At 37.9% G+C, this 17,721-nt stretch overlaps 1 protein-coding gene across 1 annotated transcript in view; it reads right to left on the bottom strand.

The window, feature by feature from the left end:
• LOC122816799 (cytochrome P450 2K1-like) overlaps nt 1-17,721 on the bottom strand; it is a 627,013-nt gene that overhangs the window by 336,957 nt on the left and 272,335 nt on the right. The window contains exon 4 of the mRNA XM_044089826.1: nt 13,314-13,474. Within this exon, the coding sequence (XP_043945761.1) occupies nt 13,314-13,474 (161 nt within the window). The remainder of the gene's footprint in view (nt 1-13,313; nt 13,475-17,721) is intronic.

Below are 17,721 nucleotides of genomic sequence, written 5' to 3'. Positions count from 1 at the left end.
ACACACAACCTTCAATGAAGGAACGCCCATTCACGCATGTCGCCACACAGAAGACGCTCTAACTGAGAATCGAACGGGCAACGTCTAACTGTGAGGTGACAGCGGCAGTCCCACCAATATCCTGTACTTTCCTTTATTCTTGCTCCCTACCACTTGTCCTATCAACTCCTTTTTCACACATTTAATTTGGTCAAAAAATAGAATCACACACAACCAACACAACCAGAGAAGGTCCATAAAAATCCTTCAATTTATGTTCGCATGATGTTTGACATCACAAACTAGTGTTGAAAAATGGTAAATGGTGTTTCATGCCCTACGGCAAAAATTTAAGATTTTATCTTTGATTACACTAGTATGGTTATTGTCAATCAAATGAGCTTAACCCTTTTGTGCAATTAAAATACAGATCAATAGTTTTGGGAGACAGTCACTCCTACGTGTTTACTTGTCAGCTTTATGTAATACAATTTACAACTTCTGGGATGTTACAGTTGCCATTATTGTGATGAAGCATGACGCCTACATTCTCCTACATTCTAGCTTGCACCAATCTCCTGTCTGTATTCCTTCAAATTCTTGTTTGTTATTAAGTAAAGTATGAGTTCCTGTATGGTCTGCTGAGATAATGCTCAGATCTGTCGAATGTTTTTGCATAGCATCAAGATTTATAATCTAGAAATATGTCAAACATTATTTAATGTTTTTTTCAGATGAACTTATTTTATTTTTATTATTTATTTATTTATTTATTTATTTCAGTTTGATGACCAGGGATGTCCACTGGGCCAAGAAGAGCCCGTTTTCAGTGGAGGCCCGGGGACAAAAGCTCCATAGACAATACAACATAAACATATAAAGTTTATAGACAATTATCAACATGAATATCAAACATGGTATATACATTATTCAGAGAGTACAATAAAGTACAAAAGATGAAAATACATTTAAATACAGGGTAGCTGTAGTGGCAGTGGACAAGACATTCCACATTCAATCTGTAATTAATTAAACATTTTGAGAATTAAGGATTTCTATATTTAAGAAATAAATGGATGCAGAAATACATTAACAGAAGAAAAGTGTATCTAGTAGAGAGTAGGCAAGCATGTAGGAAGAAATGCAAGTGTTACAGAGTAGCTGTAAATACACTTTCAGAATGACATTCAGGCTAGTTATTATGGAGTTCATTTACAGAAATGTGGAAGTATAACCATTTCAGAAGTACAAATCTCTAACAAAGTGGAATATGGGAAAAGAGTAGCAGTTCAGCAGTGGAGTTAGTAATATAGAAGAGTGGTTGGTTTTTGGCATTGAGTAGAGATTGGACTGCTGAATGGATGGTAGTGGAGGGACTCAAGTAGGAGGACAGCAGGGGCATATCCATTTTGAGGATAGGTAGGAGTGTAGGAGGGATTTGAAGCTGGTGTGGTATGGGGTATTTCAAAGGGAGGGGGCTGAGAGTTCAATAGTTTGGCTATGGAGTATGATAGCAGAAGTTGCCCAGGGGGCTGTGAAGGTTTATGGATTTGTAGGAGGTTTTGATTTTCTGATCAGAGTGAGCAGTTTGGAATGTAGGGGGTTAAGGAGGAGGAGATAGCAGGGTAGCTGGATGGATTAAAGACGAGTTTATGGGTAGTGGTAAGTTTAAGAAAGTTCCGGTTGTTAGGTAGCTCTAACCATTGCAGAGAATGGAGGGAGTTGCAATGGTGGGATGTGTTTTTGGAATTGGGGTGAATTTGCAGATTTTATTGTAGCAAGAATCCAGTTTGGATCGTAAGCCAAGTTGAAGTTGGGTGAGCAGGGGAGCACTGCATATTAGAGAGGGGAGGAGGTAGGAGGAGGCTAAGGTATTTCTGGTGGAGGGAGTCAGGTAGCGGTTGTGCCTTTATAGGAGTCCTAGTTTTTGGTGTTTTTTTAATGACTGTTTGAATATGGATGTTGAATTTTAGATGCTCATCAATGAGTTTAGTGTGTGGCACAGTTTCAATGGGGGTGTTATTTTGGCTAACTATAGAAAAGGAGGTATTATCAAACAAGGAGTTTTTGGTGGGAGTAAAGGTGATTAGTTTTGTTTTATTTGCATTTAGGGAAAGATGGTTGTTCTGCATCCAAGTTTCTGTTTTAGTGAAAGCAGACTGGGTTTTTAGTAGCAGGCCTGAGGGGGAGTCAGCAGTGCAGATGATAGTTGAGTTATCTGCATACTGGATCAGGGAGGACTCGGGGGATGGAGTGGTGAAAGGTATTAATGAATATGTTGAAGCGTAAGAAGCCAAGGACAGAGCCTTGGGGTATGCCAGTGGGGGGTGTGAAGGAAAGATAAGTTTGATGATTTCTATTTTACGGCTTGCTGCCTTTCAGAGAGGTAGCTAGAGAACCAGGATGTTGTAGAAGGGGATAGGTTGAGATGGGAGAGTTGAGACAGGAGTATGGGGTGGGAGATAGTGTCATAGGCTTTTGATAGGCTAGGAATAGGGAATGAGTTTGCCAGACTCACAAGCACAGTTGATGCATTCCAGGAAGGAGAGAAGGGCAGTGATGGTACTGTGGCCTGGGCAGAAACCATGTTGGGTGGGGGTAAGGAGGTTATTGTGAGTTAGGTATGGCATGAGTTGTGCATGAATGCATTTCTTTAGGATTTTTGAGAGTGGAGAAAGGATGGCAATGGGCCTGAAGTTGATAATGTCATTTGTTTGCCTCCCTTATGGAGTGGAATAATAAACTCTTGTTTCCAAATTGAAGGGACATAGGATTCTTACATGGATCTGTTTATTAAAATGGAGATTGACAGGGCTATGGTGTCAGCTGATAATTTGAGGAAGGGTGGAGGTAAATTATCTGGTGCATTAAAGCAAGGTTTTAGCTAGAGGAGTAGTTTTTTATTGTGCTAGTGGGGATGGGGTTGAGACTGAAAGTGGGGGAATGGTGTGTGTTGTCTGAAGAGAGGGGGTGGATGGGGGATGTACTAGAAGGGGGTGTGGGAAGCTAGAGTTTAGTTTGGATATACAGTCCACAATGAAGGAATTGATTGATGTGGCTGTTTCTAGGTTGGAAAGGTTAGGGTTGGGACAAGGGTTGTCTTTGTTACTGGGATGGAAGAGGAAGGGGATAGCACTCAGGAACATTTTTGGATTGGCAAAGTGCTCAGATTGTAGCTTGGTGTAATAAGATTTGTGGTCTCTAGTTATTAATTTCTTTATGGTGTTGCAGAGTTGTTTCTATTCTAGTAGTGTACTGGGTAGTTTATTGTTTTGGTATTGTTTCCAATGTTATCTCTTAGGAGCATGGTTAGCTTGGTTTCTTTTGATAGCCAGGAAGAGATTTTGGATCTGATCTGTTTGGTTCTAGGGGGAGCATGGTGGTTGAGTAAGTTCAGAAAGGTTTTATTAAAATGGTTGACAGCGCTGTCTAGGGGTAGGGTTTTTAAGGGGGTCCAGTCAATTAGTTTTAGACAGAAAAAAATTGTGGATTGAAATAAAAAGGTTGCAGGTCTGAATATAGTGGTGTTGGTTTTGGAGTGGAGAAGGGTGCCGGTCAGCGAAGGCAGGTAGGTGGTCACTGATGTGGTCTGGAAGGATACCATACTAAAATACAGTCAAGGATAGAGCCAGATGTTCCATCTTTGTTTGGCCTGGTAGGAGAGTTAATTAGTTGGGAGTATTTATAAAGGTTTATAACTGAGAAGGGAGGTTGAGAGTTGATAGTGGTCCACTTAATGTTTGTATCACCTAGGATAATTGTTTCATTTTTAATGTTAGAGGAGAACCAGATGAGGATATCTTCTAATATTGGAATGCTGTTGCTGCCAGGAGGGATATATATAGGGACTCTATGCAAATAGATTTGTGATTGTTGATTTTTAGGTGAGCAAGAATTACTTCAGAGTTGTTGAACTTAGGGATGTGATTGGTGAATGGGGTAACTGTATAGGAGGAGGATTAGACTATGGCTACATCACCTCATTTCTTGTTAGGTCTATCATTGCAGATCATTTGGTAGCCTGGTGGTAGAATTTCATTATCTTTTATGACTGGCTTTAGCCAGGTTTCTGTGATGGCAACAATGTCAGGGTGATTATGTGAGAACCAGGTATGTAGGGTATGGATTTTATTTTGGAGGATTTGAGGATTAATTGTGGTGAGGCAAATGGACTTGGGGTTTTCAGGATGTGAGAGAGTTGGATACTAGGTAGATGGGGAGTTGATGGGGCCAGGGTTAGGATGGATGTTGCCAGAGAGAGACAGAGAGATTTGATGAAGTATGTGTATTATGTAATCTAAAGTGGATGGAGCTTTTAAGTATGGGTAGATAGTATGTTTGATGGAGTGTGGGAGGTGGGGAAGGTGGGCATGGGATGTGGAGGTAGGATTTTGGGTTTATATAATAGGGTTGTGCTGGAGGGATAGAATTCAGGAGATATAGTGGAGAAGGAACGTGGGATGGTGTGTTGGAAGTTGGATGTCTAGTGAGGTGGTGGGGTGTGGGAGAGGTTAGGGAGTTGTGTTAAGGAGTTTAGTGTGCTAAGTAGTATCAAGAGTATTGCTAGATGCAGGTGGTGTATGGGATGTAACGTGGTGTAGATGCTGGTGGGTGGGAATTGGGGCAGGGTAGGGGAGTGGAGTGAGCCAGAAGGGTGAAAGGAGTGAGCAGAGCACCCCCAGCAAAGGTGAGCAGAAAAAGTATCAGTGACTGCAGGTATGAGCTGGCAATAGTAGTAGGTTATCTATAGCTGTTCAATGCTCTATCTAGGGGAGCAAGGTTGTATGTAAATAGATAGATAGAAATGGATTCTTACAGATTACACAAGGTAGAAGTGCTGTCTGAATCTTGTGGCACAATACGTATACTTAGAGGCAAGCACCATAATGGGGAAAAGGTACTGTTCGGGGGCGGATTTGTAGAGCTTTGCTGCCACCTACTGTGGAAGTGCAGGTGGTGCGGCAGACTGGTAGAGGACAGGGGTAGTCCCAGTGATTGTACACACTGTCAGAGGTTGAACAGATGCAAAGAGTCATACACAGTAAGCAGATTGTGCTTTGAGTAAAGTATAAATATTGCTGCATTAGTCTGCTGTCCCTAATGCTGCAGTGCTTAGCTAGACTGCACTCCAAGAAGACACACTGATAGTTGTATGAACAGTTATTTTCATATGTTGAACAGAATAAGAAAATGATAATGCAGAGAATTTTTAAGGATATAAGCCATATGCTGAACAGGCTTCACAGCTGAAAGTACACCATCTGGGACATTTGAAGTGTCAGTACTTTTATAAGGTAACAATTATACAATAATAGGCACAATTTGAAATTAGGGTTGATACACGCACAGAAGGTAGTAGGATTCATTATTTAACATTGATATACACCTTATGAAGTATTTGAAGTATGATACGTAGATGTATGGTATCATGAAGTGATTGCAGTACTCAGTGATATAATACAAATAAGTACAATTGCACAAGAAACAGTACATCAGGCCTTAAATATGTGGACAGTCACCACATATGAAGGCAGCCTATGTCTACATCTGTATTATCCATATAATGAATACATCACTGCAATGATCTTGACACATGTCTAAACAATGACACAGAAAACACTAACACGACACACACAGGTTCTAAAATGGATCAGAATCAGAGCTGTGTATATATCTGTACTTCTTACTTGTGTAAAGCTTGGCACGAAGCACCATAGACCACTGCTGATTCCTGTTCCCAGTTTAAAACCTCAAAAAATAATTCTGTGTTTGCTAATACTTTGGCATAATTTGTGCACATGATCTTGTTAATGGTGCACTTCAGGAAAGGATTATAACCACATAGAAAAGATACTGTCAGTGACTTATATTTCTTGTGTGTGTTTTAATGACTTGGTGTACTCATGATATGATGAGTTAGCTGTGATGCTATCTAAACACTACATTATTATGCAAATTATGTGTGCACTCCAACACATTATACTTACAAATACATGCTAAATAGTATTAGGCAGTGCGATTTCCTGTGTTTGAACTGTATGTTGATAATGACGCATCAAATAATAAAGATTTTCTTTCAGTGATCCTGAGCTGAACAGTCAGGAATGTTTTTCTGTCATTCCACTGTTCCATAACTGTGATTATTAGCCATTAATGACATGGTTATTACATCATAGTGTTAAACAATTACATTTCACTCATACTATCATAAAGTAAAGGATATATAACTTACCTGACCATTATGTAGTTACTTGTGATCAACACATTGTTATTTTACTGTCAACACACATTCCTTTTGAACTAAACATGTGATACACACTATATGCTCTGCAACACACTGATGATATCCTGTCAAATGTGCAATATCTCACTATTGTAGTCAGTCTTCTCCTGTGGCACTTGCGATTGATACTATATACTCTAAACTGTATAACTAGATAAGTGGCTGGTTTGAATCCAGCTATGACTAACAAGTATGAGTGTCTGTGTCTCTAGTACTAGACAAGAGTGGTTTTACCCATAGATCTGTGTTTTACCTTTACAGTGGAAGATGACTCTCTCACTACTTTAGCACATACCTCCTTTGTCAATACATGGTGATGTTATTCTTTCAGATGCTCACTATCTCACTCTTCTAATTAGACTTCTCCTGTGGCACTTGTGGATGATATTATGTACTTTCAGTTTTGTAATTAGGTAGGTATTTCAAATCCAGCAGTTACTGACTAGTATGGGTTTGTGTACATGTCTCTAGTACTAGGTAGGAATGGTTTCACCCACAGATCTGATGTTTACCTTTAGAGTGGGAGACATCACTCTCTCCACTTTCAGTCCCTTTTACCACACACATCTCCTTTGTCAATACATGGTGATGTCATACTTTCAGATGTGCTCTAGCTCCCCCCTTGCAATCAAATATCTCATGTGGAGCTTGCGATTAATGCAGTGTTCTCTAGCTTATGATCTTAGGTAGGCAGCTTGAATCCAGACATTAATCCATGCATTGATTTCCATCAATGAATGCATGAATCTACATGCAGGTAGTAATGCCATCACCCACATATCTGATGAGGATGTGTAGCTGGAGAGGAGTCAGCATCCAGTTTTAGTCCATGCAACTGCTTTGTTAGACATTGATGAAGTCATTTCTTGAAATGTGATTTATCTCACCCTTGAAGTAAAACTTCTCTTGTGGAGTTAGGAAATGATACAATGTCCTCTAGCTTGCAGAGCTAGTAAGGCATAAGTTTGAATTTGCAGTCTTGTGCATGTGTATTTTTTTTTCTACAGTCACATGAATGACTGGATTATCCAACACATGGTTTTCTACACTTAATATCATGCAATATATTGACATGGAGGGAAAACTCACACCACTCTTTCAATTAATTTTAAGTGACACATATACCTTGCAACACTATGAAGATGTCATACCTTCAAATATGCTATGTCTCACAGCTTTAGTAAGACTTCTTCCCTGGCACATACAGTTGTTAGAATACTCTATAGCTCATATATTTATATAGGTTTGTGTTCAAAACCAGCAGTGAGTGAGTAGTTTGTGTGTGACTCCAGTATTAGGGATGTCTGATGTTCACTACAGTTGCAATGTGTACAAGTACAGTGGAAAAGGGATCCTCCATTCTTTTCAGTCAGTCCCTTTTAGCCCTAACAATTGCTTTGCACTTCAATGATGATGTCATGCCTTCACATATGTTGTGAATCACATTTGTGGGAAGATTTCACCTGTGACAGGAGGTGTTAATAGACAGTTCTCTAGATTGTGGACTTACATTGGATGCTGTTCAAATCCACTCTAGCACAACATAATGTGAATGCAGTGGCATGAAACAGTGACACATCCAACATTAGAGCAAATTATTCCTATCCCTTTTAGGTCTAGCATAGACATTTCAACACATTGATGGTTTCATACATTCAAGCAGGTGATCTATGATCCTTGTGGGGAGAGTTCTCCTGTGGTGTGTTCAGTTAATACTGCCATCTACAGCATGTGTAGTCAGGTAGGCATTGATTCAAGTCTGGAAATGTGCACATGCAAAACAGCATTGATGGACAAGCATGGCTCATCCAACACACAATGATATTGTTAGCTGACGCTTGTGTGAACACTAATATAGCTAAATCATTTTGATCCCTCAGAATAATTTTTATTGGATACATAACCATGAAAAACTTTTCTTGGCTTACACCTTGAAGTGTGTCCTTTCTGATTCCTGTACATTTCTATTTCCTGTGGCAGATGCAGTTCATGCACAGCTCTGTAGTCTGTGAAGCATGATAGATAGGGAGTTTAATCTGGTAAGGTATGTTTGTCAGGCAACTGTGACAGAAAGGAATAGCCCAAAGAATGGTGATATGCACAGTAAGAGAGCCACTTTTTTTTTAATCTCTCAGCCATAAAAGGGAAGATATAACCATTCCAAAAGTGGGTCTATATTACGAGATCGAAAACCCGTTTCAGTGAACACCACAATACTGACATGTATAGCACGAACTATGGTAAAGGCGAACGTTCAAAACTGTGAAACACGAAATGTCGAAGTGTCATGGTTGGCCTGTCTACTGTATAGCTCCCTAAGGTAAGTGTGCGATAGTTAAGGACCTTAAGGTTAGGATGCGGGTTAAGGTAAGTGCATAGATAGGTAATGTATGTAAGATTTAGTGTAGGGTTAGAAGTAGGGTTTTGTTAAGTGTATGTGTGTGGATTATTTGTTTTGTTTGGGTATATGTCTGTAGGGTAAGTATGCGATAGTTATGGACCTTAGGGTTAGGGTGCGGGTTAAGGTAAGTGCATAGATAGGTAATGTTTAGTGTAGGGTTAGAAGTAGGGTTTGGTTAGTGTATGTATGTGTTTTATTTATTATGTTTAGGTATGTAGTATGTAGTATGTGGTGGTGTTGGCCGACTATGATGATTAGAGATTTGAAATTTCATGGTTTAGGGGGTTCAGCGTATTTGCGGTTCAGGCTATGTCTGTCGGTGTTGTGGTGTTCGCTGAAACAGGTTTTCTATTTCATAATATAGACCCCCCAAAAGCATATGGGTGGTAGTCCTTTCAAGTGTGTTAGTCATGGCAAAACAAATATGCTTCTTTCTGTGGCATTAGTGGTAGATAGAACTCTCTGAAGTCTGACCTCAGATGTATTTGAATATGGCAAGATATAACTGCTGAGTATGTTAGGCAATGTTTATGGGCATTATTTATTTCATAAAAAATACTGATCTGTATTTCATAACTTAATGCAAGCATTTATGCATACCTTTTATTATTTTGTTAACAATACAGGGCTTTAAAGGCAATATTGGCTTATAATTGCTCTTGCTTTGTATTTCACCATCTAAGAGTGCTCACTTTCTGAGAATAGATTTATTTATAACCTGTTGTTCATGCTGTGTGCTTGAGCCACTCTGCTCCTCAAAGTGGCCTTGAACAGGTGCTACTTAATGTGTAGGGTTGCTTAGTGACTTGAATATTTGATGAGCTCTGCTGTTTATCTCACTAACATGAATGAACCATGTAGGCCTAGTGTTATGTGTACACACTTGTTAATGAATCTCTGGATTTTTTCACATGCTGATATAACTTGTCAACATTCAGTGTTTTGATGTTTTGACTGCTCGACCCAGTGAGCAGTTGACTTTATGGTCCTGATGTTTTGACAGTCAACGTTGTGGTGTGTCTGCTTTTTAACATAGATCCCAATTCACAACTTGTTTAGTGAGCAGTTGTGTAAATGGGCAACTGGCAGTGGGTATATGATACTCAGACAAATGGTACTGAAACTCAGACACACACACACACGTGTGTGTGTGTGTGTGTGTGTGTGTGTGTGTGTGTGTGTGTGTGTTTGTGTGTGTGCGTGTGTGTGTGTGTGATATGTATGGAAAACAGTTATGTGATTTAAGGGTCTTTATGTTGACTAAAGGACAGCCCATGTGTTTTAGTCAAGTAGAAGGATCAAAGCAAAATATATAAGAAAAGGAATGGGATTGTATTGTAGCAGAGATTATCAACTTCTTTTCTCCACTGATGTGCAATCTTGGAGTTACTGCATATGACATCATAGGATGAAGGGGATGCAGTCTCCCAAATGCATGTTGCAGAAGGCTTTGTCTTCCCTGCAGAAAGAACTTAAAGCCATGTGCGTCAGCAAAATGAAAGGATTTGTACTGAAAGCACTTCCTTTTGTTGCACACAGATAGGAAGTAGGTTTGACCAATGGAGTTGAGTTCAGTTGAGTGGAACCTATATGACTGATGCCACTGGATAGGTATATTGATGAGCTGTTCTATAACCATATCAGTATACAAGCATGTATATGTATGTATGGATCACTATTAAATGATCAAACCTTCAGATGAGTTAATGACACATGATTGAGTTAGGAAGTTCGAAAAAACTCAGAAGATCAACAAAATGGTACAATAAAAACACAGTTTTTTGTAGTGGGGCTTTCCCATCTGCACCCACATATGTGGGGGGGGGGGGGGGCTGCACCTCCCAGATCCTCTGCTAATGATATATGTGTGTGTATGTATATATATATATATATATATATATATATATATATATATATATATATATACACACACACACACACACACACACACACACACACACACACACACACACACGCACACACACCAATTCTGAGATCACACCACAGTGGGGAAAATAATGATCCCCACTGTGCCATGATCCTGCACAACAGAAGCCCCATTCCTTTACTTCTTCTGGGTTTTCAGACTTCCTTGATTGATCATCTGTCATTCATTCATCTGAACATTCATATATATATATATATATATATATATATATATATGTATATATATGTTTATATGCAGAAAGAGAGAGTTTAAGATGGGGAGAAGAACAGGTGAAGTACATAATGCTAATAGTATGCATTCCCTGAGATGCCTGATGGACTCTGATACATCTGGTTATCTAATGACACTGACAGATTGCTAGAATGATCCAAATATAAAGACAGTTACATACACAATAGGCAAGTTTACATATAAATAATATAGCAATATTGTAATAATGGTGTAATGATAGTAGCTATGTATATAGAACAATATAAACGTAGTGATATGATCTTGATGGTATAATAGTGACTCAGCTGAGTACAGGGCTGTAGATATATGATGTATATGGATATAAGAGAATATTGCACTTTTGTAGCACATACCAGTGTCTGCATGATGCTGTATGTATTACTGTATGACACCAAAATACACAATGTGACATTTTATGCATGCATGTACTGTATCTTGTCTTGTGCAGTGTATAGTGCTTTCTAATTATCTATGCATACATGTGTAGGATATGCATTAAGACACACAAGCCAACATACTTAGTGATGTAAGGTTTCATATACTTGTACATATATAATGGCACTATGTATGTGAGTGTGTTAAAAGTAACCATCTAGTTGCTGGTACTATACCAGAAAATGTCAAATGCGTATCACACAGTACTATGTGAAATGCACTTGTGTGTGGATGTGGACAGTACAAACAGCATGCTGTGTAGGGTGTTTCACACTGTTATGCTGTGTTGACACATACAGTATGCCCAGGATTCTGGCAGGTAGCAATGCACAGCTTGAAGGATGTGCAATTTGCAGCCACAGTGTTTGCAGTATAAGTAGAAATGAGCGTGAAAAATTGTGGAAATTTTGTATCAAAAATGTTTTGTGTATTATTTCTTCAGTAATGATTTTTTTGGTTCCACTTTGCTTTTGTTGCATTCCAGTCATCAAATTCCAGCCAGTTGGCTCATTTGATCCACTCCATTATCACATGCACTTGTCAGCTGATAGCGGCCATGAGTTAGGCAGCCACCATATGTGGTTTGAGATTTTTTTGTACTCTTTTCCCCCATGTGCCCATCCAATTACAGCTCATGTGTTGGGCATGAAATGGGAGTCAATGTTGAACCGCCCTTCACTAATGCAAGGAGATAAAGTCAACAAACCTGCCCCTCCCACCTGATCTCTACAAGGGAAATCAACTCATGTGTATGTGCCCCCCCCCATAGCATGGGCACGTCTATCCTGCATGACTGCCCTGATAAGCACCTGAGCAACTAATCAAACTCAGATAGTCGCATACTCGCATTTTATCTTTCTATTCTACCAGTGTAAATGTGTTGGAAGTGCAGTGTTGTGGCTAACCTCTGTAAGACAGTGTGCACAAACATTGTTTTATTATATTATCTTACAGAAAAATGTATTTTCAGTTCACTGACTTTTCTTTTTCCTGTCTACTTATTTTCTTTCTTGATCACACCCATTATCAATTATTACGTGATTCACATTGGTCACTAAATAATGCCTTGTTGAACTCCGCAGGATTATATCGGTGTTCTCTACTACAGCAACGATTTTGAAAAATTGTGAAAAAACAAATTTGATGTGAGGTCACAATGCTACACATGCTATAATGGATCTAGGACTATTGAACGAAAGTTCAATAGTCCAAATCCACAATAACTGAATGCACTTTAACGAAAGCGCTTTCACTGAAAAAGTGCTTCCGTTAATGTCCGTTCAAAAAAAAAAAAAACAATAAATCTTCTTTTATGCAGGGGGGCAAGCCCCTCTGCACCCCCCATGTGGAGGGGCTGTGCACCCCCCCCCTACTTTTATATTCTCACTCTGAGGTCGCACTACAGTGGGGAAAAGGGAATTCTCCCTTAACCGCACCATAGTGTGACCGGCACAACCAGCATACATAACCGAAAGTGCTGATTCGGTAAACAGCACTTTCGGTTATGTATGTTTGGTGATGTCTGCTTCGGCAGAAAGTGCCGTTGGGAATCTATACGGATCCCGCTATAACTTGTAATTAACTCTGAGACTGCTAGGATAAATGTAAATAAAGTGAAATAGCTTGAGCCAAAAGCTCTCTTTCTCTTTCTGTTTTTGTCTCTCTCCAGTGCTTTTAAATCTTTCTACAGAGTGTGTAGTATTGATTCTTTGAATTTCAGAGAAGCAGACATCATTTCATTGACTCTTGATGCTGATTAAAATCTGGAGGAACAAACAGAAATCTGGATTTTTAACCTGTTCCACTGTTACCTGCTGGTAATTTAATATTATTTAGATTTTATTCTCTGTATACTGCACTCAGCATTTCAGACCTATATTGTTGAAATACTACACTTCAAGTGAAAATTAAAAGATGCATATCTACAGATCCTTGTAACCAAAAGAAAGTTGCAGAGAAACCCAGTTTAAGATATGCGCATGTTCTCTGTAATGATACTCATAAACTGTCAGATGTAACAATAAATCTTTGCTTACCTGTGACATTGGGCTTCCTGAAAGCTTTACAAATTCATTCATTACTTTTAAAATGCCGATAAACTTCTCATCTTTATAATCAAATCTCTCTCCAAATACGATTGAGCAGATGATGTTGGATACAGCAGAATTTATTATCATTGTATTTTCAAATGGTAGGCCTATTCCGATTTAACGACAGAGAGGAAAGGGGGTGGGGAGGTGGAATGGGGAGAGAAAGAAAAAGATGAATGTGATATGGATGTGACACAATAGAAAACATGTACCATACTGCAACTCAGTGCCAGGTAATGTAAACCTGTAAACAGAATCTCTCCGGAAACATACATATTTCTTATGAAAAAAATGTTTTCCTTATTTAGGATGGCAAGTTTTCCATGCACTAAAGCATGCAGTGATTTTATTAATAAATGAATACCATGTTACAAAACAATAGTATATGCTCATGTCGAATTCATTCATTCAGAGCAGGTTGGAAGCTGGATTGCATTATGTCTGTCTGAAAATGTACACCTTTGTAATCTTCCATAAAATCATCAAATCTCGTATTGAATATTCTAACATTTTTTTGCTTTTTAGCTTCTAATAACAAGGAATTCTACCAGTCCCTCATCGGGGTTGCCCATACCTTTGATTTTTCCCACAGATTCCTGATCTTATTGATTGAATTTTACTTTGAGGTCTTTTTAGATCAAAATGTTCAAATAATAATTCCTGAAGACTTTTGGCCCATAACTCCCAACCTCAAAAGAAGAGAATGAGGGAGAATGTCTTGAAAATCAGGATATTTGGCCAAAATCAGGGACTCCTGATTAGCATAAATTACACATATTTGTAGATGAGTTAATTAGAATTATAAAGCCGAACAGGATACAGTCCACTTTTATTTATTAGAGTTTCTTACACAAAAACACACAAGTGCATGACCAAGGCAGACATTAAATGCATTTATTTAAAGGGAGAAATCAACTGTATAATCACACAATCATTAACATAATTTACAAAAGCATAAATGTTTATAACACAATTTTCAAAATTGTAGATCAGCATCAGAAAGTGTTCCATATAAAATGCTTCATATTAAAATGCTATAAACCATCTTGTTCAGGAATATATTTGCTAGACTGCCATAGCATTACAGACAACTAGCACTCAGTAAATGTTCAGTGCTTGAATAACAACCATGCATGCAAGCTCTTTTACTTAGTTCATACAGCTGGATTCCTGCCATGCTTGGATTCATGCCTCTAAGCTGCTGCCCAAACTGCAAATGTACATGTTATTAATAAACAAGTTATGTCCACTCACAGGACTTAGCTAATGTGGTTGCAGAAAAAAGTAAATAACCAAAAAAGTATGGTATAGCTATAGCAAGAAGGGGAGACAAGTCTTATATAATTACTGACATGATCATTATTACCACAATTAAATTTAAAAACTCAAGTTCCATTGGACCAGGCAACATACCTTGTAGAATTCCATGCAGAATCATAGGCCAACCATTTGAAAACCTGACTAAACCCCTATCAATCTAGTGTCGTTATAGTAAATGAAACAGTTTAGCTAATCTCAGGCACAGTTATATGTCTCTGCAACTTTTCTATTGCAAATAGGTTAGCAGTTATGTGATAGCTGATGCCAAGTTAATATGTAGTCTAGTATATCCATTTAAAATTTCACTCTTAGTGGTCATCTGAGGAGTTAAGGTCTTTTGAGTGAAAATTTAAATAGCAAAATACCCAACTATTTGTATTTTTATTCCAGGTGCCAAATTGTCACATATCAGTTCCATTTCATGTGTCTGAAGCTGAAAACTAAATGCACTTTACAAGAAAATGGATGGTTTTTGTTGAGGTGAATAAATGCAGGTTATGTTCAAATTTCCCTTTTTAGACATTCCAGATATGTGACCTAAGTTAAGTAAATCACCCTCCCCCAAAAATGTTTGAATTTATTTCTAATTAACAATGTGGAGCCTCCACTTACCAAATGCTATGCATACACTTATGTCTGTTTTTAGACACAACTGTGAAACTTTGGTTTGCAACAAAGGGGAAAATCTTTCATTTTCTTTCTGGGAAAGTCAGGGTCATGGAACCCTGGTCAGTCTCCAGACAGGTTCCCAATAAATCTAAATTTGATGACCAAAAACAGAGGTATTTTTTAAGATGAAAACCAAAAAAGGATCTCTGAAGTTTAACCAAGAGCATAATATTAGCTCCTTGTTAGAGTTACTAACCCAAAAAGCTACTAAACACATTCATTTATGAGGCTGAGTTATCAATCAGAGCTACTTAAATAAATCCCATTACTGTACTTCCTTCTGACAGAGAACTCTTTAGCACTGTTGATCACTAACTGAAACATCTTGTGCCTGGAGTAGCTGCCTTGCCTTAATTATGATATCGGGAAGGGCAGCCCCTTATGAACAACTGTAATGTCACATTTTTATTTTCACTGTTGCAGTAGCTTATGTGTATATACTGCCCTGGCAAGTATACATCAATCAACTGTCTTCCACAACTTCATACACTGTCAGTCTGGCTGCCTATAGGCTAAACCCTTTTGTGCAGAACTATATAAGCAGATAGAATGACTAAAAATCTTCAGACCTTTCTTACTGCCTCATGCAGATGCAATTGTGAAGCTACTCAGGAACAGCTGTCGGTTTAAGGCTTCTGTATTGACAGATAAGTCCTCTTTGGGACAAATTATATCTTCTACATTTATTTGTATTTTTATTGAATATTTTGTATTTCTTAACAGAATTGCAGTATGCCTCTTTAAGTATACTGTATTTTTAGTAATGTTAAGTTATTCATTGAAGGGGGTGTGGCCAAGATGGCTAACTGAGAGCAGCAACTGGTGAAAGCTCTGTGATTGAAAACTTTTCTGTGACAAAAAATGCAATCAAAAACAGGTGACTTTAATTCTGCAACTGTAAGACTTTTATTTTATGAAACAATAGCATTTCCCTTTAAGTAAAATGCTTGTACTGGACTAAGTTTAAGTATGTATTTATATTTTAAGATAAAACAATTTTCATGATGAGGAATACAAATGGTTAGTTTTACTGTTTTACTATATTTACAGTGAAACACGTAATGTATTTCATTAAACTAAACTTATATGTGCATTTCTAAATGTTAAATACTTCCTGTAAGATAATGTCATTAAATTATAAGCAATACAATTGTAACTTTAAGACTGCGGTGGTGGTGCTGCGGTAGCGTTGTCGCCTTACAGTTAGACGTTGCCCATTCGATTCTCAGTTAGAACTTCTTCTGTGTGGCGACATGCGTGAATGGGCATTCCTTCGTTGAAGGTTGTGCGTTAGGCCCGGCAAGCCAGCATGTCAAAATCTACTGCCAATCATTAGCAGACTGGAGTTCTGCTGTGGCGACCCCTAACCGGGAAAAGCCGAAAGAAACAAACAAACTATTGTAACTTTAAGACTATACAAGTTAAGAATTTTATTTTATTTGTTCAACTTTGTTTGGTATGTGCATTGCTGGTTAAGTGAATGCCAGATCTAATAATATGCTAATTAGAAGTGTTAAAATGCTGGTGATGTTTTCTTTGCTCTTGTGTAACCCATTACTTTCACATGGCATTTATGAAGCAATCACTTAAAGAAAGCTTGAGAACAAAAGAATGTTCCAGTTATGTCAGAATGCTGGCTTCTTCTTTGTCATGTTTCCCACCTTGAGCTGATCTGAAGAAAGTCTAGGTCAAATTTCATTACTGATGTCTGTGAAAGCAGAAAGGAACTTTCTTTTTCTTTCTTTTATGCAAGTATATATGTGAGAAATCTACTCAATCTAACATTTTTTTAATTTTCTTAGAAGTGAAGAATTGGTAAAACAAAAGCTATTGTAATGTTTTATAATGAGCTGTTGCTGACATATAATCTGCTTATATTTTGCTGAATGTTGATAGCCTGTGTTGCAGTGTTATTAACTCTCACTGTACATATTAACAGAAAGAAGTAACGTTAGATGTTTGTTACTTATCAGAACAGCTTAAGACAATTAAGAAGAATGAGAAATGTACAAAGGAATTTAGTAGCTGCTGTATGCTGTGAGTTGTTATTTCACACGCTGTAATTAAATTCTGATGTCAGGATGTGAAGCTTAGATCAGTGCAACAGTTCCCAATGGCCAAAAACACATATTCAAATTAAACAAACAATAATTCTTTTATATATAGTCAAAATTGCTTGTAATACTAGAATTAATAAGAAGAGCAAACATCTTATGAATAATATGCAAGTGCACAAGGAATGAAATATCTATGTGCAAGATTAATAAAAGAGCAGTATCAGTAAGTTTAGAAATATATACACAAACTATAATCTTTGATAGAGAGCTGATGATTAAATAGATCTTTGATGGGATATGTTAGAAAT

Source organism: Protopterus annectens, chromosome 12.part0 (assembly GCF_019279795.1).
Source record: "Protopterus annectens isolate FY-2018-M chromosome 12.part0, PAN1.0, whole genome shotgun sequence".
In the NCBI taxonomy this organism is placed as follows: Eukaryota; Metazoa; Chordata; order Ceratodontiformes; family Protopteridae; genus Protopterus; species Protopterus annectens.
This window is presented reverse-complemented; position numbering and strand designations above follow the sequence as displayed.